This window comes from Nicotiana attenuata, unplaced genomic scaffold (genome assembly GCF_001879085.1).
Source record: "Nicotiana attenuata strain UT unplaced genomic scaffold, NIATTr2, whole genome shotgun sequence".
Lineage (NCBI taxonomy): Eukaryota > Viridiplantae > Streptophyta > Magnoliopsida > Solanales > Solanaceae > Nicotiana > Nicotiana attenuata.
The window spans coordinates 81,437-106,297 of record NW_017673526.1 but is presented as its reverse complement, the minus strand read 5'-3'; the positions used below and the strand labels follow the sequence as shown (position 1 = coordinate 106,297).

The 24,861-nt window shown below is 36.1% G+C and overlaps 1 protein-coding gene across 2 annotated transcripts in view; it reads right to left on the bottom strand.

Moving 5' to 3' along the window:
- The window catches only part of LOC109216638 (DNA repair protein RAD50), a 23,336-nt gene extending 380 nt beyond the window's left edge, over positions 1-22,956 (bottom strand). The window contains exons 1-26 of one of the 2 annotated variants that reach the window (XR_002066518.1): positions 22,679-22,956; positions 21,533-21,619; positions 21,138-21,305; positions 20,129-20,304; positions 18,728-18,842; positions 17,456-17,684; positions 17,071-17,249; positions 16,801-16,971; positions 15,372-15,476; positions 15,185-15,292; positions 14,860-15,071; positions 14,591-14,683; positions 12,653-12,780; positions 11,963-12,077; positions 11,608-11,737; positions 11,298-11,507; positions 9,664-9,872; positions 9,273-9,474; positions 3,620-3,789; positions 3,222-3,546; positions 2,528-2,653; positions 2,378-2,430; positions 1,027-1,247; positions 610-672; positions 286-419; positions 68-196 (exon numbers count right to left, since the gene is read on the bottom strand). Coding sequence is in view for 1 of the 2 variants with exons in the window: in XM_019380812.1 (XP_019236357.1) it covers positions 68-196; positions 286-419; positions 610-672; positions 1,027-1,177; positions 2,378-2,430; positions 2,528-2,653; positions 3,222-3,546; positions 3,620-3,789; positions 9,273-9,474; positions 9,664-9,872; positions 11,298-11,507; positions 11,608-11,737; positions 11,963-12,077; positions 12,653-12,780; positions 14,591-14,683; positions 14,860-15,071; positions 15,185-15,292; positions 15,372-15,476; positions 16,801-16,971; positions 17,071-17,249; positions 17,456-17,684; positions 18,728-18,842; positions 20,129-20,304; positions 21,138-21,305; positions 21,533-21,619; positions 22,679-22,801 (3,911 nt within the window). In the remaining variant the exon portion in view is untranslated. The remainder of the gene's footprint in view (positions 1-67; positions 197-285; positions 420-609; positions 673-1,026; positions 1,248-2,377; positions 2,431-2,527; positions 2,654-3,221; positions 3,547-3,619; positions 3,790-9,272; positions 9,475-9,663; positions 9,873-11,297; positions 11,508-11,607; positions 11,738-11,962; positions 12,078-12,652; positions 12,781-14,590; positions 14,684-14,859; positions 15,072-15,184; positions 15,293-15,371; positions 15,477-16,800; positions 16,972-17,070; positions 17,250-17,455; positions 17,685-18,727; positions 18,843-20,128; positions 20,305-21,137; positions 21,306-21,532; positions 21,620-22,678) is intronic. The other variant, XM_019380812.1, reaches the window with a different exon arrangement.
- Between the last annotated feature and the right edge of the window lie 1,905 nt (positions 22,957-24,861).

The following is a 24,861-nucleotide window of genomic DNA, read 5'->3' as shown; positions in this document are numbered from 1 at the left end:
AAAAGATGCAGGATACTCACAAAAAGTGTCATAGATCAAGAAGGGAATGGTAACCACTGAGACTTACTGGTCATCTTTTGTGATGCGATAATACTTTTCTGCATGCTGGCGCTGGCCAATATATTGAGCAAAGCGCTCGTCATGTGTAATGACAATTAATTGGAAGTTTTCTTGACCTTTCCTGTCCTCCATAATTCTGGTGATATCGAAGAAACAAAGAGGCAACTCTAAAGAATCTATATTGAAAAAGAGCTCACAATTAATAAATGAACACCAACCACATACCTTAAGAGAGCTGCTGCAAGACTCTCACTGTTGGGGCCATCTAGGTTTGTGGTTGGTTCATCCAGTGCTAGAATTCCGCAGTTGAGACAAAACGTTTCAGCCAATGCCAATCTTATAATAAGTGATGCAAGGACCTGAAGAATAACAAAGCTTTCAGTAAACAGCTGAAAAAGAGTCCAGTAAAGGTTTCTTTTCTTTTTATGGGGGAGGGGGGTGGTAGGAGGCAAAGCAAAGAGAAAGGACATCGTCAAACCAAAGCTTTTATTGACATATAAATTAAGTGAACACGTTAAAGAAAGAATGAAAAATGAGATGATTGATCACCTTTTGGCCAGCACTACACCTCCCTCGCATCTCTAGCTCAGTATCACCGGTTTGCATCAAAACCTGTGAATCACAAGCATTTTTTTAAAAAAGGAAAAGTGAAAGAAGTCAGACAAACATTCAGGGGCTTCAAGCGTGAAGCGCACAATTCACCAAAAAAAAAAATACCTAATATATGGGGATTTAGTACTTACACATCAATAATAATTTCAATTTACACTTTGCCCTTGCCGCCACAAGGTGGATTTTAATTGGATTTATTCTTTACAGCTTTTACCATGTTTGAGTATACATAGGAAAACATCTTCACGTTAGAACTAATTCTATTCACACACCTTCTCAAATACCATCACATATTAAATTCTTTCAGCTGATAAAGAAAACACTACATAGCAGGCTTTAAAGATAGTTTAGTACCCTATAGCTGTAGGATCGAGTACCAGAACCTTCGGAATCTGAATGAATGCTTATGTAATCTATGTCCTGGCCCCTGTAAGTCTGCTGCCACAGTTCCCTGATAATCTTATTTATCTCTTCCATTTTCATTGTATGGAAGCGCATCAGTGCTCTGAAACAAGAGAAACCAAATAGAACATTGAAAGTATTTAATTCCACATTTGATCAAGTACAGGAGACGCCTGAAAAGAGTACAACATACAAAATGGTCATCGTCTGGATAAGACACAATTTTTTCAAAAAGAAAAGGGAAGGGAGCTCGAAAAAGTTGGATGCTTAAATTTTGTACAACGTTGATCTAGGAAACTAACGTTACATGACCTAGGGAGCTGCATGTAAAGAGTAGGACCTGTAAAGAGATTTGAGAATGAATTGCTTTGTTATTGCCTCAAGTATGTTGGGGTTTAAAGCAATAAAATACAATTGCGTTTTAAGTCTACGTATAGAGTTTGTTCTATCCTCAAAATTCTAGCATTTTTTTCATTCCAAATGATCCACCACACCACGGAAGGTATGGTGTTCCTTATGCAGTAAGAATGTTTAACAATGGCCTTCATCTGCCAAGCAAATATAAACTCAAAAGCAGAACTTGGCATGCACTAGTAGATACCCAAAATATCAAAGAAAAGGCTTCATATCTGATGGTTGACTTCAAAATGAATAAAAAGATGATTGATATAACTTGGGTATATATTTCAAACCTACCTTTTTGAATGAAGTCCTTTCTTTAAACGAAGAAAAGACACAAGGGTAGCGACCTCAAGGTTTTGGTCTGTGGTAAAAGTGCAGCTCATGATTTGTGTATTAGGTGCATGTCATGAGATCGAACCATGATACACACAAATGCCCATTATTTAAGTAGAAAGAGTAGGGTAGGTCCATTATCCATTGTGTTTAGAACTGTGCGCTAGCTGACCCTCAGAGATTTCTTGGTTATCCAAAAGAAGAAAAGAAAGGACCGGTGGTTAGCAATGTAACAAAACATTCTCTTCTTCTCCTCCTCAGTACTAAGAAAAAGAGGTAAATGATTCAACAAAGAGTAAACAAGTCTACACTAATGCCACCTCCCTTAAATTTTTAACTCACTAACACTAAAAATGGTAATAACAGAAATTTTTTTAAGAAAAAATATGTGCTCCATTCGTGAAAACAAAACATATTTGAACTACTACAATTAATATAGTCTTGAATATTCTTCAACAAGTAAGAAGAAAAATGTTTGAGTGCTAGAACCACGTGCTGTTTGTGAGAATGCATGTAAACTTACATAAAGTACAGAAAGAATCTAATAGCTAAAGTACAAAGAGCTCACTTGTCAAGGGCATTGTAATATCTGTCCAGATCCTTGTTTGCCATCTCCGTAGTCTGTCCAAAAGTACATTAATGACACGATTAGATACTCTAATGCCATAAATAACTAAGCAATTAGCTTCATACTTGCACCAATGGACTAAGATATTACCTTCAGCTGGATTAGCTGATCAAAATAGCGTTTGTCAATATCCTTGTACTGTGCCTGCTTAAGATCAACTTTGTTCTTGGAAATGCTGCTTTGATAAACAGATAGGGTACCATGGCACTTGTTTAACTGCAATAAGATAAACCATGTAAATTCAAAGGTCAATAGATTGCCACATACAGAGATTTGATTTGAATCTAAACACTTACAGTGCTTTACTGAAAGGAAGGAATATCAAAGCAATAAAAGTGTGAGTGAACAGTCTAGTGGAATGACAACCACCAAGGAATCAAGGAAAAGTATCCAAGAGAAATGTCGAATAAAAACTACAGCACTCACTATGTAGCTGATGCAAGTTATTTGATGATAATGCGTGATAAACTACTTTGAACTTGTTTCTAATCCACGTTGCCGAAGCTCAACTGTGCCTAGATAGAATCCACTTTCAGACACACTACTGTTGTAGCTAGAAGATTTAAATTAAGTAGACCAGATTATAGACCTTTAAAGTTGAATTCTCCATCATGGTTAAGCTTGTATATTTTCCAACCTTTTCTGAAAGTCATATGGAAGCAAGAAGAGAAAAACTCCTGACCGTAACACATCCATCTAAAGTCAAAAGGTAGCAAATGATGTCTGTCGGTTATTTATACTAAAACTGATTTCTGAGTTCATTCACGAAGAGATCAATTCATACCTCAGAAAGTAGCTTCTCTCTTTCATGTGAAAGCTTTTTAAGCTCAGCCTCAATAGTGGAGAGGCCACCCATCTTCAGCACTTTATCTTCCAGTAATTCAATCTCACAGGTGAGCTTATCAACATCAGCCTTTGTTTTCCTATAGTTCAAGTTATCCTCAATGTTGCGTCTCAAATTGTCCTGGTTCTGCATTAAAGCCTTACTTTTCGCCACTTCAGCCGAAATCTCTTGCTTTCTGGACTCACAGTTTTGAAGCTGAGATTCTGACAGGCTTCGCTTGTCCTGCAGTTCATTCAATTTTTGTTCTTTCTTTAACTCATAATACCTGCAGCACAAAACTAATTTCAATATCACCGGTTAAAGAACAATCTTCATTCCATCTAATGTATTGGACATACTCTCTAATTTTGGAGGTAATCTTCTTAAGTTCATCTACATCCTGTTGATAATGTCTTCTAATTTCTGCCTGCTCTTCCAACTCCTTGCTAAGTTTTGTTTTCAGATTTTGGTAGTCCCTAAAGTGCTTGTCCTTTTCCTTCGACAAGGGACCAACAGCCTCTGCAAGATGCTGAAGTTCCCAATTATAAACAAATGCAATGTGGACTAGGAATCCATACTGTTTCTAGTTTTAAAAAGTAGTAGGTTCATGTAACAACATCAAAGATAGGCCTGCAATGGGTTGGATCAATTAACAAGAAACCAACAAAAATACAATTATGAATAAAGTCTGTCTGAAATCAACTTATGTGAAACGAAATTTCTAAGAGCAAAGATCTTTTTTCATCCATAAAGTGCTTTTCGACCTGGCACATGCACAAAGGACTTCATAATTCCCAAAGAATAAATTGAGATATCAGGAGCCTAATAGATAGCTGGCAGGAACAAAAGATAGCAAAGTTCCAGAAGCAGCTTTGGAGGACCATTCCTTTGTGTATTCTCTGGACCATTCGGAATGAAAAAAATAGTGCCTGTTTTGAGAATAACAAGAGTCACATTTCTAGAATTAAGAACTTATGTCTGCATAATCTATTTTTCTGGTGTAATAGGTGTTTATTAGAAAGTATGGATCAATACTTGGAATTTCTGAATCTGCCAGGAAATATGTAACAGGGAGCTATTTATAGGTGCTATCTGTTTTGTTTTGTACTATTGTCTACCTTCTTGGTACATTCTTTTAATAATACTTTACCCCATGGATAAAGTAATATTTACCTCAACGTTCTCAAAGAATTTCCAGCTAAGCTAAGCTAAGCACTTGAAACAACATTTAGCATAATTCAATTACTTGCAAAAAGGTTTTCATTTTCCAACATTTTTAGAATATTTCAAATTGTTTTAAGGCGAAAGACAAACTTTTTAAACCCTATAAAATTTTGGTATAGTTCATATACTTGCATTAAGGTTTTCAATAACATCATTCTAGGACTATTAGCTTAGTACGTGCATACAGGATTACAGGTGTCATATACATGCAAATTATTTTGTTTGTGGCAAGTTCAAACACGTGAGATGCGCCTGACACACACAAAATCAATGTCGTTGCAAACATAACTAAATAAATAAAAATGCACCCTCTTTACAGCTTAAACTTTTAGATGAGATGGTCAAACAATTCAATATGGGAATAGAGTAAGCAGAGATCTTGGGTTCAAGTATCAACGCCATCTATTGTAAAATATATTTCTATGTGCTTGGCCTAAGAAAAGAAATCAGGCCGGACGTAAGAGACCCCATGTTGAGACATATTAGATAAATTCAAGTATAATCTCTATAATAGTTTGAACTTCAACTGATGTGGCCACTCAATTAAACATATATTGTGGAAGAATAGTCAACATCCAACATATAAGAATAACCTGCATCTTAAAACAACCTACTCTTTATCTTGTGGTAGACAACCATAAACAATTGACAAAATCCTCAAGGTGCATATGAATCGTGTTGATATAATGTGTAGTGCTATAGGACAAAGCCCAATAATGGTAATTGTAAAGAAAATGGAGCTAGTTGGACCTAACTCAACCCAGAACTAGCTCATGAGGTGAGGATTATACTATATAAGGAGACAAGTCCCATATCCCACAACCGAACCGACGTGGGACAACTTAACATCCCCACATGTCGGGTCTGCCAATGGGCATTGATACCAACAACAACAAAAAACAAGTGTAATCCCACTCTAGGGAGGTAGTATGTACGCAGAACTATGTTGCTCGGACACGGATGCGGGTATCCGATCTGGGTGTGAATATAGAGGTCAGATCCTTTATAATCTAAATTTTAAGATTCCGGGATACGAGATCCGAATATGGATACTGATACGGGTACGGAGATTTGGCAAAAAATAATTCAAAATTTTAAAATAGATTTATAAAATATACTAAATTATGAGACATTTTGTGGAAAACTTACTTGTAGGCTGTGGATTGTGGAGTGCAGCCAATAATTTTATCTTTCATTCACAAAATTTCTCAACAGAGAAGAATGCTAAATAGAATGAACCAAATATAGGGAAATAAAACTCTTGAAGATTTAGCAAACACATCAAGATTTCACTATATTGATTTACTTATAATGGAGAACAAATGGGGTACAATATTTTTTGGCAGATAAACTCCAATATAAAGTCTCGTTTAAGAACTTTATTACTCCTACACTTATCCTGATTCCCCTCGTCGAATGCTCATCTTCCGCAAGTCCCTCTTTGAAGCTCTCTGCTTCTCTCCCTCGAGAAAAAAAGGAGCAGCAAGAATTGCAGGATCCATTCAAGGCCCTCCCCAATAGCGGCATACCCGCTTCAAATTTCACCCAGCTTTCGTTTTGATGTTGGAAATCAATATGTATTTTATCTCGAATTTTTCTATAGCTTTGGTCAAAGTACCCAAAATCGGTTGACCATATTCGATATGGAACCCACACCCACACTCATGTCGTGTCGACACTCGACACAGATGTGGCAGGGAGTTTGAAGAGTCCGCGCAACATAGACGCTGACCTTAGCCCTACATTGAGAAGGTAGAGAGGTTGTTTCCAATAGACCCCAATGGGCGTTGATACCATATTGAGAAAATGGACCTTTGTCATATCTCAACCACAAAAGCTAGCTCATAAAGTGAGAATTGGCTAAAATCATATAAGGAGAGCAACACCATACCCGACAACCAATATGGGAAAACTTACAGTAATATATTTGTTGATTAGTGTAATTAGTAAAAAGATTTGATTAGATTAGATTTTATTCTCTAGCCTAATTATAGGCAAAGTAGCTTGATTGTAGCAATAACTAATTTCTTTTCCTAGTTCAGCCATAGGATTCATTGTATAAAATGTTAATACTCTTGATGTAAATTGATATACAGAAATACAATAAGCTTTTCCTTCTTCTTGAACCATCATGGTATCAGAGCCTCTGCTGCAGTTTTGAGGTGAGTTTCCTCCCTTAGCAGCACTATAGGGTTCCAGTTGTTTGAAGAAGTCGAGTTTTTTTCTCCCTCACGGTGGCTTTACGCATCAAAAAAAATTATACACTAGTAGTGTGGAAAAACTAACACCACTACAAGCTTCCTCAGGCGACGGCGAAAAAAAACCAGTAAGCAGCTCCGAGAAGGACCTCTCCACGCGCCGTCAACAACTCTGACTCCGACGACGCGTAGATCTCACGCGCCGGCGAGTAGACAGCTTTCCGGCGACATTTTCCTGATTTTTTTTTTATCCTTTCAGATCGCCAGCAGTCCCACATTAGTTGTGGGATGGGCAATTGGTCTTCTTATATGGTCTTGGACAATCCTCACTTTATGAGCTAACTTTTAGGGTTGAGCTAGGTCCAATATCCATTTTCTTAACTTACATAGAGGAAATTGATGCCTAAATGGAAAAACTATGACAACAATGGCTGGGCATTATAGTTAAGACAATAGTAGATTGAGGGAAAGAAAATTGTATGCTAGGTATGTCGATTGAAATACTAACGGTGCATACATGTCCACCTTTAAGTTGAGAAACTCTTAAGCGGTTTGGATATTGTAGTTGCATTAAGTTTCGCTCAATCTTGTGTATACTTCATACATTTTGTGGTTTACATTTCAAAAGATTTTAACATTCTTATTTGGCCATCTTATTTTAAGAAAAGTTAATTTCTTAGTTCTTGGTTTTCTCACTTTAAAGATAATGCATTTCCTTTTGTAAAATAAAAATGTTAATTTCTTAGTTTTGCTTTTTTCACTTTAAAGAGAATTGCATTTCCTCTTGTAAAATAATGAGAATTGAAGGAAATAAGACTCTTTTAGCACGATTTAGATGTTAGGGTTTTCTTTTTTAATACATCTAGTTATATATATGGAGAACTAGCACGCCGAAGAAGGTAGCACTTTTTACTTGGTACGTTGGTGTTGCATGTCAAAAAAGCATAGGCAAGATATGGATCATCGCTTTTTTAGATGGTAACATATTTCATTAGGATTAAAAAAAAAGGTAGGTCTCAGCACAAAGATAGTGCTAAGAGAAACAAGCCCTAGTTACAAGACATCCAAAAAGGTTAAAAAAACAAGCAAAAGACAAGTCTTGTGTCAGTCACAAGGACTGAGATCAACTAAGGACTCTACATCTTGAACTAAGCTTCTATACACCAGAAGTGAAAGAAAAATATACTATTAATTTTGATCTTGTGTTCAATGATCGCTGAATGTTCAAAGCATCTGGAGTTTCTTTCCAACCAAACTGTAGTGGATATGGATCATCTTTTATATTGCAAGTTTTCTAGAGAATGTGGGCCTTGCTATTTACAACATTCAAACATCATGTTGGTGCACCCTAGAAAAGTAGAGGAAATGATGGCAGAGTGGAGCTCGAGATCGTCTGAAAAGAGGGGGGGGGGGGGGGAAGACAGCACCTTTTTGCACATTTTGCACATTTTCGGTCCTGTGAAAGGAACGAACTTTTGACGGAGTAGAAAGTCCAAAATCGAGGGTCAAGAGTTCTCTTTAATTTCTTTATACTCTTGGTGTAAAATGGAAAATTTTGCAGAAAGCTGGTTAGACTTCTGGGAGGCTTGATGTCTATGATTTTACACACTCTTATAGAAAGGCAAACCTCCTAGATAAATAGATGTTGGAAATCCGGGGAGGAATAGCACTCAATCACACATTTTCTCTTGAAGACAAGTGGAGAAAAATATAATTCCATTACTTCTCTCAAGTCTCAACTTGACTCAAGTAAATTGACTATACAACATTATCAGCAAAAGAAAAAAATAAGTTGGCCATACAACATACCAGGTACTCCTCTAACATGTACCTAGTCTAGTACATGTTTCATAATCAGTTCTACAACTCTGCTTTTTCCTAGTACATGTACAAGCCAATAAACTAATTCATGAACTACATAAGTAAAATCCATGTATCGCAGAAAATCTAAAACATCGTTTATTCTTCCAACATAAGGTTCAATCTCCAACATGGAGACTATGATAGGCAATGCTGGTTGAGCCATTCTCATTTGTTGTAAATATCGACACACTTAGTATGCAATCAACAAAATGATACTTGACTTATCAAAAGAAAAAAAAAGGTTTCTCACTTTAGAACAGATCTGGATTTTTACTTGGGTATTGGAAGGATGCTAGGTTACCAAAGTGGGCAAGACAAGTGGCAGATAAGGGGAGAGAAGGCTCCAAGCATCAGGCTTCTCTCTGAATTTAGGTAACGGTTACGGATGTATGTGACGTGAGCCCTTCTCTCAGTTACTTTTTTAACCAAAAGCATATCAGTTTTAAGGTGTCATGAGTGCTAGCAAGGTTTGATACACAAGGAACAAACGTGGAGCAAGTTGTAGAGGTGAGGGATCACAGGTGCTATTTTCACATAACTCCCAGTACACTGCTCTTTTAAGAGACTCCATGAAAACAAATACATGTTAGGGAGCAAAACAACTCGGCCCTTAAAAGAACGAATTAAAGAAGAAGACTACATCCACTAAACAGTTGAATCTATGCTATTGGCTAGCTAAATGCAACTATGATAACCATGAACCTAATAAAACCCGTGAAAGGATTACCTTCTCTTCAAGCTCAACTTTATTTTTCTGCTCCACCAAGTCATCCAATTCCTCTTCTGCCCTTTTAACATTGTTCAATTTGTTTGCTGCTTGCGTCTTCTCTTCCCTTACAGTAAACCATCTTAATTGGAAACTTGAAAACTCATTCTCCATGTACCTCCGATCATCTTTCAGCTTCTCCACTTCCGAAGACAAATTTTCCCTGGTTGTCAGTTATAGGACAGTGATAAAAGTTACAGTCTAAGGCATAATTTTGTATTACTACAATTTAGGTGCTGACTCCCCTATTAAAAATACAAATACAAGAGTTTACCAAATAATCAGAAATTTGGTCTAACATACAGAAAAGAAGAAGAAAGAAGCACTTTAGCAGAGAGGAAGAATAATATACCTTTTGCTCTGCAGTTCATCCAATTCTGATTGAATTTCCTCCATAGATCTTATGCCTTGCCCGCGGATATCAAGACCATAATCCAAATCATCAACTTGCTTCTGCAGAGCTTGAATTTCTTGGAAAAGCCTGTCAGATGTTTCTACAGGTTGTATTAGCGCATCAACTGCATCCTTCTCAGCCTTTATCTGAGCCAAGACACCTAAAACCTGCTAGCAAAAAGGATTATTATGTACAATCAAAAAGAGTTAATGGACTATTTGTATGATAATTATTTCCCCTTCTCTTGCAAGCTCTGGGGAACATGTGCCCTCACTAATAGCATTATTTGATTGATTTCATTACTTACAACCTACATATTCATGCTAGGTTGCATGCTCAGCTAAAGCTGAACCAGAAAGAGAGAGTAGTGGTGACTATGTTATCGCTCATCAAAATTGGATCTCCAAAAGAAGCTACCTTGGAATTTTATAGAGCAGTGATCACCACTTAGGGAAGCCAATGACCGAGTTTATCAACTCCTTCTAAAATACTTCGTTGTTTTATCAAATCTTTCTGAAATGATTCTAGATCCAACAAAATCAGAACTCGATAAAAATAGACCAACTCTGCCAAATCCCAAGCAGCATAATAAGAATAGTGCAATAAAAGACAACTTAAATAGATATGAGAAATGTGTAATATAGTGAAGAAAGCATGTAAAACATCATAAGAGAAACCAGCAAAATTCATAAGATGCCAAAAGTTAGTCTTGTATTGTGAGCATGAATTCCGAGACAAGATATAAAGCTGATATATGTTAGCATATTTGTCTTTGCAAACAAGAACATAGAGTACATGAAGGCCACTTGTTAGTGTTAACATTACTAAAGGATGACGGACATCCTCCAACATCTATTCTCCATGCATAGATGTATGTAATAAGGAATTGGTCACTGGATATATTTCCTTAGGAACAGGTATCTTATCCAGTTTGCTGAGTCCATAGAAAACAAAAGGAGGAAGATCAAATTATGTTGAAAAAGGTGGCGGGAAAAGCCAAAATGGTGCAGGTGGGACAAACAAGCTAAGTTGCTCGGACTTGGGTACAGGTGTCTAATATGGGTGCGAATCTATAGGCGAGATCCTTCATGATCTAAATTTTAAAATTCGGGGGTACGGATACGGGTGCGAGGATTCGGCTAAAAATGATTCAAATATCTCAAATTAGAGTTATAGAAATATGCCAAAATTATGATACATCATGTGGAAAACCTACATGTGCTTGTAGAGTGCAGAAAGTTTCTCTTTTATTCTCGATTTCACCCTAGCTTTTGATTAATTTTAGAAATCATTGTATCTGTCTCAAATTTCTCCGTCGATTTTGGTCAAAGTGCCCAAAATCGATTGACCAGATTCAGTACCTATCCCATACCCACACCCACGTTGTATCAACACGGGTGCGGCACCAAAACTGAAGAGTCCGAGCAACTTAGCAAACAAGTCATTACTTAAACAGAAAAGGTGGGGATGAAAGCCAAAATGCTGCAGGTGGGCCAAACAGGTCGTTACTTCAGCACTCACAGTAACAGTTCCAATATATGACTGGTAAAATCCCAATAGTAGAAAATAAAATATAAAGGATCTGAAATTACATCATCAAGAGACTGATTTTTTTGATCTAATTCCTCATTTAGCTCATTAAGGTTCTTCTCTGCTAGAGGTATTGATTCCTTTCCCACTTTGAGATACTCTTCATAAACCAAACGAAGCTTGTCTAACTGTTGGAAACGAGAATCAGCATTCGAAGAATCCATAGCTAATACTTTAATATGCTCAGCAGAGCTAGCAGCTTTCACTCGTTGCTGCAATTCATAAACAAAACATGAGTCAGGACAGTAGTAGTCAGAAGATGACTCTCCAAAAGAAACGGAAAGAATGACAAAATAGAAGTAAAAGAATGACCTTCTTAACAAATTCATCCTCCTCTTCAGCAGAGAACGGACGCTCGCAGCAAGGGCAAATATGATGAGCACGAGCAACTCTTTCAAATGGATCAAACATTTGCCGCATACCATCGGCAATGTTGTACTTGCTGCATATCATCACATGAAATTTGAAAAAACAAAATCTAAAGTCATTCCAAGTTTCCCAAAGTGGAAGAATCACAAAAAGGTGTTTCTCATTGAACCGGTAAGGCAGTAACTCTGAAGAGAAATATAAAACTTAATGTTTCATATATGAGTATTTTAGCAAAAACAGAAACTGTTACAATTGAATATCGGAAGACGGAATGGAACATTGACCCATCTAGACAAACCTTTTTTGGACATCTCTTTTTTCTTTGGCTGAGTCCATAATTTTGGGATAGGACTCTACACCAGCAAATTCCTGGTCCAGCAACTGGAGCTTTGATTCCAGAAATCTCTTTCTTGCTGCAAGCAGTAGCGGGAGATCTATATAAGCCCTCTCCACAAACGATTATCACCTCAAAGATTAATGGGAAACGAAGGAGCTCAAGCTAAGATACTTTATTGAAGAGATTAATTAACTTGCGGAAAAGGAATAAAGAAGGGGAAGAAAAGGCCTCAATACTGCTAAATTGCTTTGTCAACCACCCCTTTATCCAGCTATATATTGGTTAAATTAATTTTTGATAAGGATATATTGGTTAAATTAATTATCTTTGAAGGACTTAACAAGTAACAATCAGAATCTCTAACTCTGGTAGACTTTAAATATGATTCGAAATACAGACTGTGAGTAAATGACTGCTATTGTTTTGATAAGTCAGGAGAGAAATGACTACTATTCTGAAGTAGTTCTTTAGGAAGAATTTCTCAAACTCTGTGTCAATAAATATTCACCATATTAACCCATTCAAATAGAATCTTATAAGAAACTTTATTAAGTTGCGAAAAGGAAATTTTCCTAAGAAGCTTTTGAACAATCACTAAGAGAAGACACTATTCCACAAATTAGATTAAAGAAGCTCAGATATGAGCCTTACAGTCCATGTCCTTGTGATATTTGGACAAGTTATGCTTAACTTCTTCTATTTTCATCTGCGACATATTGACCTCCTTCTCAGCTTCGCGGGCTTTGGCACTCAAGTCATCAAACTCTCTCTGGAGAGCCCTGTGCTAGGAAGGTGCAACTTAAAAGAATATCAAAGAGAAACATAAAAATGCACAAACAATGAAGGAAAAACCAGAGATTGAAAAATAGAACTGTAAGATTCACTGATCACTGTAATGTGAAAAGACTTCTACCTACCTCCAACCAAGAGAGAGGAAGTGGTGTTAGGGGATGGGGTTTACTATATCCAAAGAGAAAAAAAGGATTCACAGGCATTGTAAACCAAGCAGGGCCATTTTATTAGTAGGATAAAGAATTGGGACCAAGCAGGGCCATCTTATTAGTAACTTAGACATAAGCAATCAAAAAAGGATGTCAGACAAACCAAGTAACTAAAAGCTACGACATCTGAAAAATAAATGAAGTGGTACTAAAAACAGAATACAGATATCAGTATTAGACATCGAGGTATACCCATGATTGTAATTGTGCCGGTGCAAAGTGCAAATCACCTTCCATCCAGAAGACAATTAAAATTGGTGTTTAATCTGATCTCTGTGTCATTATAAAGTGGTTTCATATAAGAACAATTTTGATCTCCTCATGACGAGACTCCTAACAATCTCCGTCTTTTCTTTAATGAGTAATCATTCTATTCACAGATATAATTGCACCCCAAGAAGGTGATACAATGTTCATAAAAACTTTATAGTTTAAGCTCTAAGGAGCTCATAAGAGTTCAAGGATCTTTAACAAGTCAGATGTTGTTTGCACCAAAAGAAGTGTATACAGACTTTTTCTCTCAAGCTTATTAGATAGTTACTTCTCTTCAAAATATCTTGAACTCTAGCCGTAATGTCTATCCGATGCAAAGAGGAATAGCATTCTAATATTTCCTTATCTTTTTATGCACTGACTGTCCTCCCACATCCTGAAGCACTCTCCCAAACAGTTAGGCATATTCCACTGGAGTCCAGAGAGATTGAAGAACGTGCTCCATAGATCAGTAGCCAGCTTTCACTGAGGGAGCGGGTGACTGATTGTCTATTCTTTCTTTTCACACATAAAGCATCTCTTATGCTGTTGTATCACCTTCATAACCTGGAGTAACACTGCTCCTAAGGATGCTATTGGCACCTCATTTGCCTCACAAAGAGTTAGCTCAATATCTGGCTAAGGTCATGTGAGATATGCAGGTTTGAGGAATCCTTACGTTTCCAAAAAGTTAAACCATTCCAGCTCAAAGACTTCTTGATCATCATGCTGAAGCTTTTCATCACCAAGCTGTCTATGCCAATTGGCTACACAACACTTGCCTTCCATGTGACCTCTAAGCATCTCATGCTCCTCCTAGGATGACTTGAACATAAGCAGTATACTTGTCCACTCTGATCCTTGTCCTAGTTGTTTCAGCTGTTTGACTACCAGACACATATGCATCCTAAGACAACACCTTTTCAGTAATATATAGGTTACAACCGTACAATTAAGGTTCTAGGATTTTAAGTTTTTCCAAAGGAAATATAGAAACTGGGAAAAGAACAGATTATAAAGCCTGTGCCACTAAAGTAAGGTATACATATGTCCATATTGATCGACAATAAAGTACTGAGATTTGCATGCATGCACTTTAGCTTTCAACAGGGATCTAATTAGTGCATATTTTACACAAGAAAGGAGAAACATCAAATAATGCACTTTTTGCCCCTCAACTGTGGAGTACATTTTCGTGTCTGTGTTTTGTTTCGCATCTGCCAATAACAGCAGTCACACCTTTGTTTAAAGCTAAGAATGGTGGTGATCGAACTTCAAGAAAAAAAAATCAAAGATTAAATATATTATGAGGACGCAAGAGATAGGGAAAAAGAACCTTTGTGCCTGAGTAATTTCTTTCTTCAAGTCCTTGTCAGATGGAAGCCTTCCTTTCAATACTCCTTTTACCTTATCCTTGTTATCATCCATTCTGTTAGTTTTATTGAAAAAAAGCATTACTTGTGAACAAAAGAGTATAGCTATAATAAACACAACAAAAATGTGGCGCAACACTACGAAAAGGAAAAGTGACTTACATCTTTTTCTGTTTCTACTTTAGCCCTAATTAATTGTGGATGAAACACTATAAAGTGAAAAGTGACTTACAGCTTTTTATGTTTCTTCTTGAGAGTTTCCAGCTCTGCCTTCTTAAGAGAGAGCTTAATTCTATCCTCAGACTCATTGGCCATACGATCTTTTTCAGCATGAAGATCTTTAAGTTTTTGGTCTATGGTGAACATTTCAGTCTGCTTTTGCCTTATGTTTGAGTCAAATTCTCTTTCTGCAAGCTGCTTAGACTTTCTCTCGCATTCAATTTGCTGAAAGAACAAAGATACGTTAGCCACATAACCAATGTTCATCAAAAAGATACGTTAGCCACATAACCAATGTTCATCAAAAAGAGTTGAAATATTAAGCAGAGACATCAAACCATTTTTTTCTCTCTCTCATCAAGATGAGCCATATTAACATTAGAAATCTCATGTTCAAACTCATTCCGCTCATTTTCCTTCTCTTCAATACGCTTCAAAATGCCATTCTGCAGTGATGGAACCAAGAAAATGTGTAAAAATGCCACATCATTAGCATACCAAGCAATGTTACCCATAAGAATAAACCTTAATATCTGCTCTAGCCACTTTTTGCGCCTCCTTTTCATTCCAGAGGTTATTTGCAATTTCGTATTGATGCCACGCAGCTGCAATTTCTGCCTCATTTGTTTCCTAAAACAACGTTACTCCAAGTGAAAGTTAGCTTCTTCATATGATGTCAGAAAAGTTTAGATGAAGCAAAGTATGAGCGAGTATGACAGATGTCAGGTATTGCTTTTCTATGTTTCAGAGAAAGCAATTACAAAGTTGAGAACATGAAGCACCTAATTTTACAGTTAAACACTGATATCTATGTCTCATGACATCCTTTTTTTTTTTTGAGAAGGTAACATAATTGTATATTAATATAAGACTTCACTAAAATTGTGAAGTCACCCATAATTGTCTCACGATATCCATTTTATCAGATGCATAAAGTAGTCTCACTGAAGGGAACATTTTTAGAGCCACGTATAATTCGGCACTCAAGAGAATCTGCGGCAGCAGATATAGAGAAGTCAACTAGACTAAGTAGCTGGACATGGCATAGGGATCCAACTATCCAGCTGGCATCCCATTGTGGGTCTAGTGGTCCAAACTAAAGTGGGTTTTCCAAAATACATGCTGCTGTTTGAGACAGAAAAACAGAAGTTGACTGGTAATCACAAACCTAAGAACATTGAGAGTAAAGGTCTCATGACTCTTACCCAAGAAAAGAATCAGAACTAACAAAATGAGAAGCGAGAGAAGAGAAAAACTGTTTGCCCTGATGGTCAAACTTTAATCTAAAAGAGCTCCAGCTCCTTATACAGTAGTTTACTACTTTAATAAGGTATATTACCTTATCTACAAGGATCCTGTTTAATACGAGTATTTTAGATATCCTACACACATAGGTATAATGAATCTGGACATAATCTCGCCGAGCAAATAGGTTAAAGACTCGAGTTTTCCTCGTAGATGCTTGATTCTCATAACTAACAGTTCCTCGGTAAACTAGTATGCTAACTGACTATCTGAACAACCAAAGCAAGGGAATACAAGTTCAGAATGGATTTTCTCATGAATGATGTGACAATCAATCTTGACATGTTTGCCCCTTTCCTGGAATGCAGGGTTGGACGCAAGATAAATCTAATAGTAGACCCAATGATGACTATATTAAGTTTAAAGTGAAAATTAATGACAAACAAGATGAATTCAATAAATACTTCCAAACCTGAACTTCATTTCAAGGAAGACTTAATTATCAAACAGCAGCAAGACTTACACACTTAAAGACACAAGTATATGCCATTGGACAGAAACATGAATAACAGAAATGAAACAAAAAGAGAAGGGCATTCAAGCCTCGCAACATAGCTGAATCGAAGTAAAATAAATCTTGAACTGACAAGTTAAAACAACATAGCATGTCTAAATATATGTATATAGGCTGGTACAGTGAAAGAACCACCTTTTTATCTTGTAAATCCTTATCAACATGTGCTAATCGTAGGTTTATACGATTCATTAAATTTAATGCGACATCATCACTGAGCGGCCCACTTGGAAGAGCACCTAAGTTATGTCTTCCAAAAAGCTTCCTGATAGTGACGTCTCTTTCATTCTTTAACACCGCAAGAGCCTAAGGAACAAAAATCAAAAAGAAAGTGAACCTTAAGAAAGGGAAGCAAGATGCGAGAACTTTAAGAAATCAACCAGCACATAGGCCGAAGGAAATTACTTCAGCCTCAGCTTGAAGCTTGCTGATCTCCACGATATAGTCTGTCATGGACTGCTTAAGAAGGGAACTCTTTGTCTCTGAGTCATTCATTTCCCTCTCCAACTTGCTAACTTTCGATTCCAGAAGCGCTATCCTTTCATCAAACTTTGTTTTCCATTCACTCAGCTCTTCATCAGTGTCTAGCAATTCAAAAGTGAAAATATTTGAAGATATCAATTTTTACAAAAAGTACTTCAGTGGATAAACATGCACACATACACAAAATAAGAATTTACTATAGGATATTAACAATATGAATTATGTTCAGCTTGATGTCTAATATGATTTGTGCATCACTTCTGTGCCGAAAGAATAAATATATATCAGTATATTCCTTTTAGTAAACCTTCATTCTCCTCTGCAAGTGCTGCATACTGTTTTTCCTGTTCCCTGAACAATGTTTTCCTTTCAGCAGTTTTGGTGGCTATCTCTTGCTGCAATTGATGAAGGTCCTTTAAAGTTGCTTCAGTATGGTGGATCTTACTCTCTAGAGTCCGAATCTCTTTTTCAAGCTCCTCCATCTGACTTTTCAGTGACTCGGTTTTCTCTTTATCTTGGGCAATGCTTTCCCGCAGCTAGATTAAAAGACAAGATCAAATTACTATCGTTTTATAATGTAGCATTCGTTTAACTAGTGCAGTCCTCAACTAAAGTCAAAAACAGTATTGATATCAGAATTACAGGTTCACATTGCTCTATGGTTAGAGAACAACTATGATCAAAACAACATGGTATTAATATCTGGAAGATCACAGAAAATATAAGTGTGTATGTACATATAGAAGCAACAACAAATCTCGAAACCAAGATTAAGCATTAAAGAAAACTTCAGTCAAAAGCTTTTACGCTGGCTCTCTACAATCCTTCTTGTTTCTAGTTGCATAGCTCAAAAGTTTTCACATATTCACACATACAGGAACAACGATCCCTTGGGTTAATAAGGAGAAGAATCTATCTGCTCATAGCAGAGTAAGACGGGGAGCAGGGAACAGGCCCACTTGCCACGAGGTGAAAGACAGAAGCAAAGTTTCGACATAACAAGCAGATCATTCAAAAAATAAAATGACATAACAAGCAGAGATATGTCTGTTCATTGGAAATCTTTTTATGGAGTGGACGGCAGTATCAATATATGACAGAGCAGTCATGAAGATGGTGGTGCTTATTAACAGGCCTTCAACAAAAGATCTGCCAAATGGATTTCCAGAAGTGGGGACTGATCTCGATAACTTATCAAACATGCTCAAAAATATCCACAATGAATTCCTCTTGGTTTCAAGAATAGGAAATTTCTCTTGAAATTCTTCTTGGAAGGAAATTTATCTTTTTTTTTAATGACAAAATGGGGTGAATTTCTCTTCGTTTTGCTAAATTATCGAGCCTAAAGCAAGGGATTCAAATTATAGTTCCCCCATTTTCAAGAAACAGGATCTAACATCATAAATGAATGAGTAAAATGTAACATCAACAAGCATAAGTTTTATCAACTCTATTGAACTAGGAACAAGGAAAAAACTGATTTAAGTGATAGCTTCTAGAAGTTTGGACAACTGCCTGTGAATAAAAAGGAGAAAAGAGGGAAAAAAAACACATATTTCAATAGAGGTCACTTCAGAACCTTGTAAGCAGCATCTTTCAATGTCTGAAGATTCTCCAGTTTCAACTTATATGTCTTTATTTCTTGAGCTTGATCCTTGTGAAGCTTTTTAATAACCTCCAACGCCTTTGTGTATCTAAACAGTAAAAATAAAGTAGAATTTAACTTACAGAAGGAAAAATGTAAGTTACAGTGCCCATTAGCTCGATATCCCAAGGACTAAACAACTCTGAATATTGAGTAAACAACTTTTTAGCATTTGGTTAGAACCAAACAAATATACACCAAGCAAGAAAAATTGAAAAAAAAAAAGCAAGAAAAACTTTGTCCCTACTCCCTTGTACCAGAAAACCCATATTCCCTATGTAAAGCCAGCTTAACCACTGCACATCAGAAATTGCCATTGCATGGAAATCACCTACCTATTTACACCATAATCTTTCTCAAAAGACCTCTAACACACAGAGAGATGCAGTTATATCTTGACAGACTTGAGCATCACAATCAGACAGCATCTCAACTCTCAAGAAACAACGACAATTTGGGGCAGATGCTCAATGACGTATGTGCTTAAAGATAAAAACGGGTTGTTCCATTAAAGGATGATGAACTAAGTTTTGAATCAGTAGCAAGAAAGACGCGTTTATTTTATTTATTTATTTTTTATAACCATAAAAGCAAAATGTTTCCGAGATAATCATTCTACCTACTCATTAAGCACCAAACTTAGTGAAAAGCTTACTCCAGATGTCATGATTCTGGTATCGAGCTCAAAATCTCATACTAATTTCAAATCCTGATGATGATGCTCAATAAGTGGTTAACAAATACCCTTCTTTTGTAGAGACCAAGCTAGTAAGTTTTGACAGCACTGAGACATGCATGAGTCCAGGTAAACCCGCTAAACCTTAGATATCCTAACTTGAGGACTGTGGACCAAGAATGCAGCTTAAGTAGTGTCAAATTCGGGAATCCAAAAGAACCCTACCCAGAGAATTCTAAGCATTGGTATCTCCAGCAACTTGCGGAAATTCATACAGATGAACATGGATTAGATTCAAACAGCATTAAACGGGAGAAACTGAAGATTCTATTCCAGATTTTGTGCATCTTTTGCGTAAAGAGAGTGTACAAACTGGTGCATCTGTGATTCTTGCCCCTTTGATACCTTTTCTCCGTTAAAAGTTTACTGATGAATCATAACAACATGGAGTAAATGCAAATAGAAGAACGTTAGAAAGGCTGAGGCAGGGACTAGTCTTCTTTTCGATGTTCTTAACTGAGTAAAATGATGATAGGCTAGAATTTCATGCATATTCAAGAAAGAATATAACTACACAGGATGATACAGAAGAATACATCTTTCCAACACCAACTCTGTTGATAATCAATGAAATATCCATTATTGAAAACATGAATTACCTAGTAGCGGAGAAAATATCATCAAACTTCTTTTTCAGTGTAGAAGGATCTTGCAATGGCCAGTTTGCCTCATCTTGGTGAACAAAAATCACATTTTCAAGAATGGCCTTTGAGACACCCATGAGAGCAGGAATTTCTCGGTCCATATCGGCACATCTATAGCTTAGGCAAACTTTCTGCAAGCAAATAAAGCTAAGAATTCAGGAAAGAAACTTTTTCCCTGCCAAACCATTGATCGAATAGAAGTCTAAGCCTCTCCTATCACCCTAAGCAAATCCAAGAGCTTTTTTTTATCAGTAAGCAAAATCCTAAGAGCTATATTTGGATATGATGCAGTATGCTTCAAACAGGAAATGACAAACAATATCAGAGGACAAATATAAGAGGAGAGGGAAGCAAAGGAGAAAATTTAATCTGGCTCACATATTTTCTTTTTTTTCATAGATTGTACAAAAATACAAATTACAATTGCCCCTGTGAGAACGAAAAAGGAAAAGAAAATGATGATGTACCAATGCCAAGAGAATAAAGATATGCTTGAGAGCTCTATGACTCATTACAACTCCTCCCTGTGTGCAAAATTACCCTCACTTTGACCCCAATGTTGACAGGCTCAAGTCCTTCCTTCAACGAATTAAACTGATGAAAAACTTTATAAGATTGTCATTGATTTCACGTACAAATTTAATAGAGCCAACCCTTCGATCAATATTTTGTTTATTATTTATTTTTAGAACATTATTGCTAGCAAATCATGCATTTGATTGTCTTTATTTATCCTCATCACATGTATATATGTGTACCTCAACATTCTTATTTGAGCTATATGAACACAAAGATAACTATCATTGCCGATGAAGGTCAAATTTACCTATTTGCCAGCCATATAACCTTGGCTAACTCTACTATCCTCTTAGTTCATCTCCAAATCAGATAAAATATCAAAATCAAGAAGCCATGGACAAATACAAAAAATGACCAAAAAAAGCAACAAATAAATTAGTGATACCTCTCCAGTGTGAGGATTGATAGTCTGTAGTACACTCTCAATGGCCTTGTACTCCATCTTTGTTGCCTTTTGAGTTAGCTGAAAAGACCTAATGCACACCACATCTTTCCCTGCTGCTGTCTTGAACCGCAGTTTTATCTGCCCCTTTGTCTCCGTCTCTCCAGCCACCTTCACCAACACAGGATTCAGGTATTAATAACAACCTTAAATAACATAAACATAGAACTAGAACAAGCTATCCAGTTCACATCAGCTATGGGGATCATTGACTGGTTTTTTTGGATAAACTGCTACTTTAAACATGATTTTAAAATTTTGGTTGACAAGTGATATTGGAACTCGGTCATTAAAAATTTTATGTACTCCTTCTCAAGTAAGTCCAAGGAGATGAGCACCTTAGGGTCATGGATGAAGCTATGACCAGAGCGAGCATTTGGTGGCATCTCACCAGTGCAGGCAACCTTCAAGCACTCAATTATAGTCTGCTCACAGCAAGAAAAAATAATTATAAAAAGAAACGAATATACAAATTACTCTGCCTACGGAAAACATGTTTTTTGATCAGATGATGGTCATCTTCAACTACTCAACTGGAGTCTACCCAGAGATATCCAAGTTGAAAATCATACAAAAGTTCTGATAAATGCAAAGGACAATTAAATTGTGGACTTTAGCAAGATAAGGCGCTAATGAAGAAAAAACTAAAATATATACTCAATGCATGAATAAGTAATTACAAGCGCAAACAACAACTAGTTGAACAAAGAATTGAAAACTTTCTTTCTGATTCAAACATTAAAATATTATAACTAAACCAAATATATAAAGTAGAAAACATGCTTAAATTTTTTAATGATCACATTTCTTACCTAATATTATAATTTCTTATAGCTAATCACTAAAAAATTCACCAATAAAGTTTGGTTAACAATTGATACATGTTTTCCAAATATAGCTTGCACTAAAGCGCCTAAGCAAGACAATGTGCCCAACCTGATCTTCACCTAGCTTCAAACAAACCTTTACAACGGTAAGTCAACAAACAGAAATACAATAGACTAAGCTATATGCACTAATACTTTAAAGAATTTTTAAACTAACGGTAATCTTTCCATTTCTTTATGGTTACCAATTAATGCTAGTAAAAAAGGGCAAAATATAAAAATGGTCGGTCATCTGAAACTAATTGCGTTCGCTAGCCGGAAAGTGTATTGAATATGTATATTTTTTTTGTATATAATACACATATATACAAAAAAATATACATTTTGTCGGCTATATTTTGTTTTGGAAGCGGCTAAACATATACATTTTTATAAAACTTTTTTAAACCGGCAACGCATAGAACTATTAGAACTTAATTTACACTCAAATAAAATTAGAATTAAAATAACAAAAGTAAATACACGAATGGATTGAGCAACAAATTTATGCAACGATTTAAACCTAATAAACAAACATTTTATGCAGAAATTACACTGACATGAAAAAAATATCAATTCATGTACGTAAATAGAGTGAGTTAAGAGTAGCGATTTTACTGTTTTTCCAGCGCCATTAGGGCCGACGATGAGAGTTAATGGCCTGAAAAAAGTGATGACGTTTTTGTTCTCAGGGTCAAAGCTCCGTATGCCTTTTATAAGCATTTTATCTACTGTGCTCATCTTTGTTTACTTCTGTAGCTGCGATTTGCAGCCAGAGTTTCGTGTTGTGCAATTTTATAGTGGAGATTTTGCTATGCGACGAAGTTGAAATGAAAATTTTGTTTTGAAATGGGAAACAGTTGGGGACTTGGGTATTAACAAAGAGGAAAAAGAGAGGGAGAGAAAGGGTTTAATAAAACCTCAAACTTTCGCCTTTTTGGTTCATTTTGATTAATTTTTAAAGTTAATTTGGATTTATTCGACTTAATATTTTAAAATTTAAATTTAAATATTCAAAAACTAAAGTACTACAAAATTATTATTTTTATGCTAAATCTTGAGAAGGGAAGGAGTATATTATTTTTTGGTTTCTAAAATAGTGGGTATGTAGTCTTTACTCTATTAAAAAGAAAATAGAATTTATCAAAATAGGAGACATTGAGTCCCATTTATTTTGAAAAAAAAAAAATATTGGAAAACATGAAAAATGGCTATGAATTTGTCAAGGTAATTTGGAAAAAATATGATGGCAATGAATATGTGGTTAGCATGTTTCATATGTGTTTTTTCCTTTTGAAAGAGAAACAAAGCAACAAGGAAAAACTTGTTAAAAATCAAGTAAGCGAATGAAATCCCAACAATATCTCCACAAGGCGCGAAGAAATACTAGAAATACAAGTTCATGCCATTCAAAATAAGACGCTTAATTAAAAGTCAGATTGCTTAACCCATTAGTAATCGAATTAGCATTGCATATAGATATAGGTAAGCAATGGTAACCATGTAGTTCCTAGTCAAGAGGTGATAGTGGGATCGACAAGACAATATTACTGTTCTTATGAGACACTCTGATAGTGTATATTTCAAGTAAAAAAGTTGAGTTTATATCCTTGAGCGTGTCTTCCTATATTAACAAATCTTCTCATGTGTTACGTTATTCATTTGCTAGAAAATCTGCACATTTGTCAACAATATATCCGCAGAGCGCAAACAAATGCTAGAAACGCAAGTTCATACCATTCAAAACAAGACTCTTAACTAAAGGACAGATTACTTAAACCATTAGCTATCGAATTGGCATGCCTATAAATATGAGTAGGCAATAGTAACCATATAGTTCCTAGCCAATAGGTGATAATGCGATCGACAAGTCACAACATTACTATTCTTACGAGATATATGATCACGCCCAACTCTAGTCCTAAAAAGGATAAGAGGTCGCTGCAAATATAATTCGGTTTACAAGTCCGGAGTTGAATCCCACAGAGAACTAAGACTTAGCTACAGTTGTTCACTATCACCAAGAATACAAGCTTAAACAATTCCTAACTTATAGATATTAAGATTCTTGTGTTTAACTAACTAACTAACAAATTAATATAATAAATTAACACTAACGATACTATAGGTTGGAGAAAAGATTAAGGAGGTCTGGAGTTATGATTTCCCCAATTGTCGGAATCCTTCCCGCTATGTCTTCTATAATTTCGCCTAAGTATTCTCTACCGATAATGAGCGCTTTGCGTGTTGTAATTCTCTCCCGAGTAATTGCAACAATTTACTAGACATACTCTCCCGAGTTACGCTAGCTGGCTTTAATTACAGCTCACTTAGATCGCACCCAAGGTTTCGTTATCCCTAATCCCACCTTTAAACCTTGGTTATTGATTCCTCACATACGTCGGGAGTGATGTTGTTCAACAACTACCTAAATATGTACTCTCTCCCGAGTAATACATACTAAATAGGCACAACTAATTGAGTGCTCTTCAACCAACCACAATATAAACGTAGTTGAACAAATAGAGAAAAGCTATGGCTCAATTATATAAAAACATAACAAGAATTTATCCTACAAAAGGTTCTATCAAAACTCCAGATAACAAATTAGATATTCATAATAGTATGTAAAACTACAATACTAAAAGTCATAACCAACAATGAAAAATAGGAAGAGGAAGGAAAAATACGTAGAAGAATTACCCGCCTTGCTCCTATTGTGTCTCTGCCTCCTCAGGTTGAATTTGTGTCAAAAGTATGTCCAACTTTCTCAAAATACCGTTTTTCCATGTATATATACC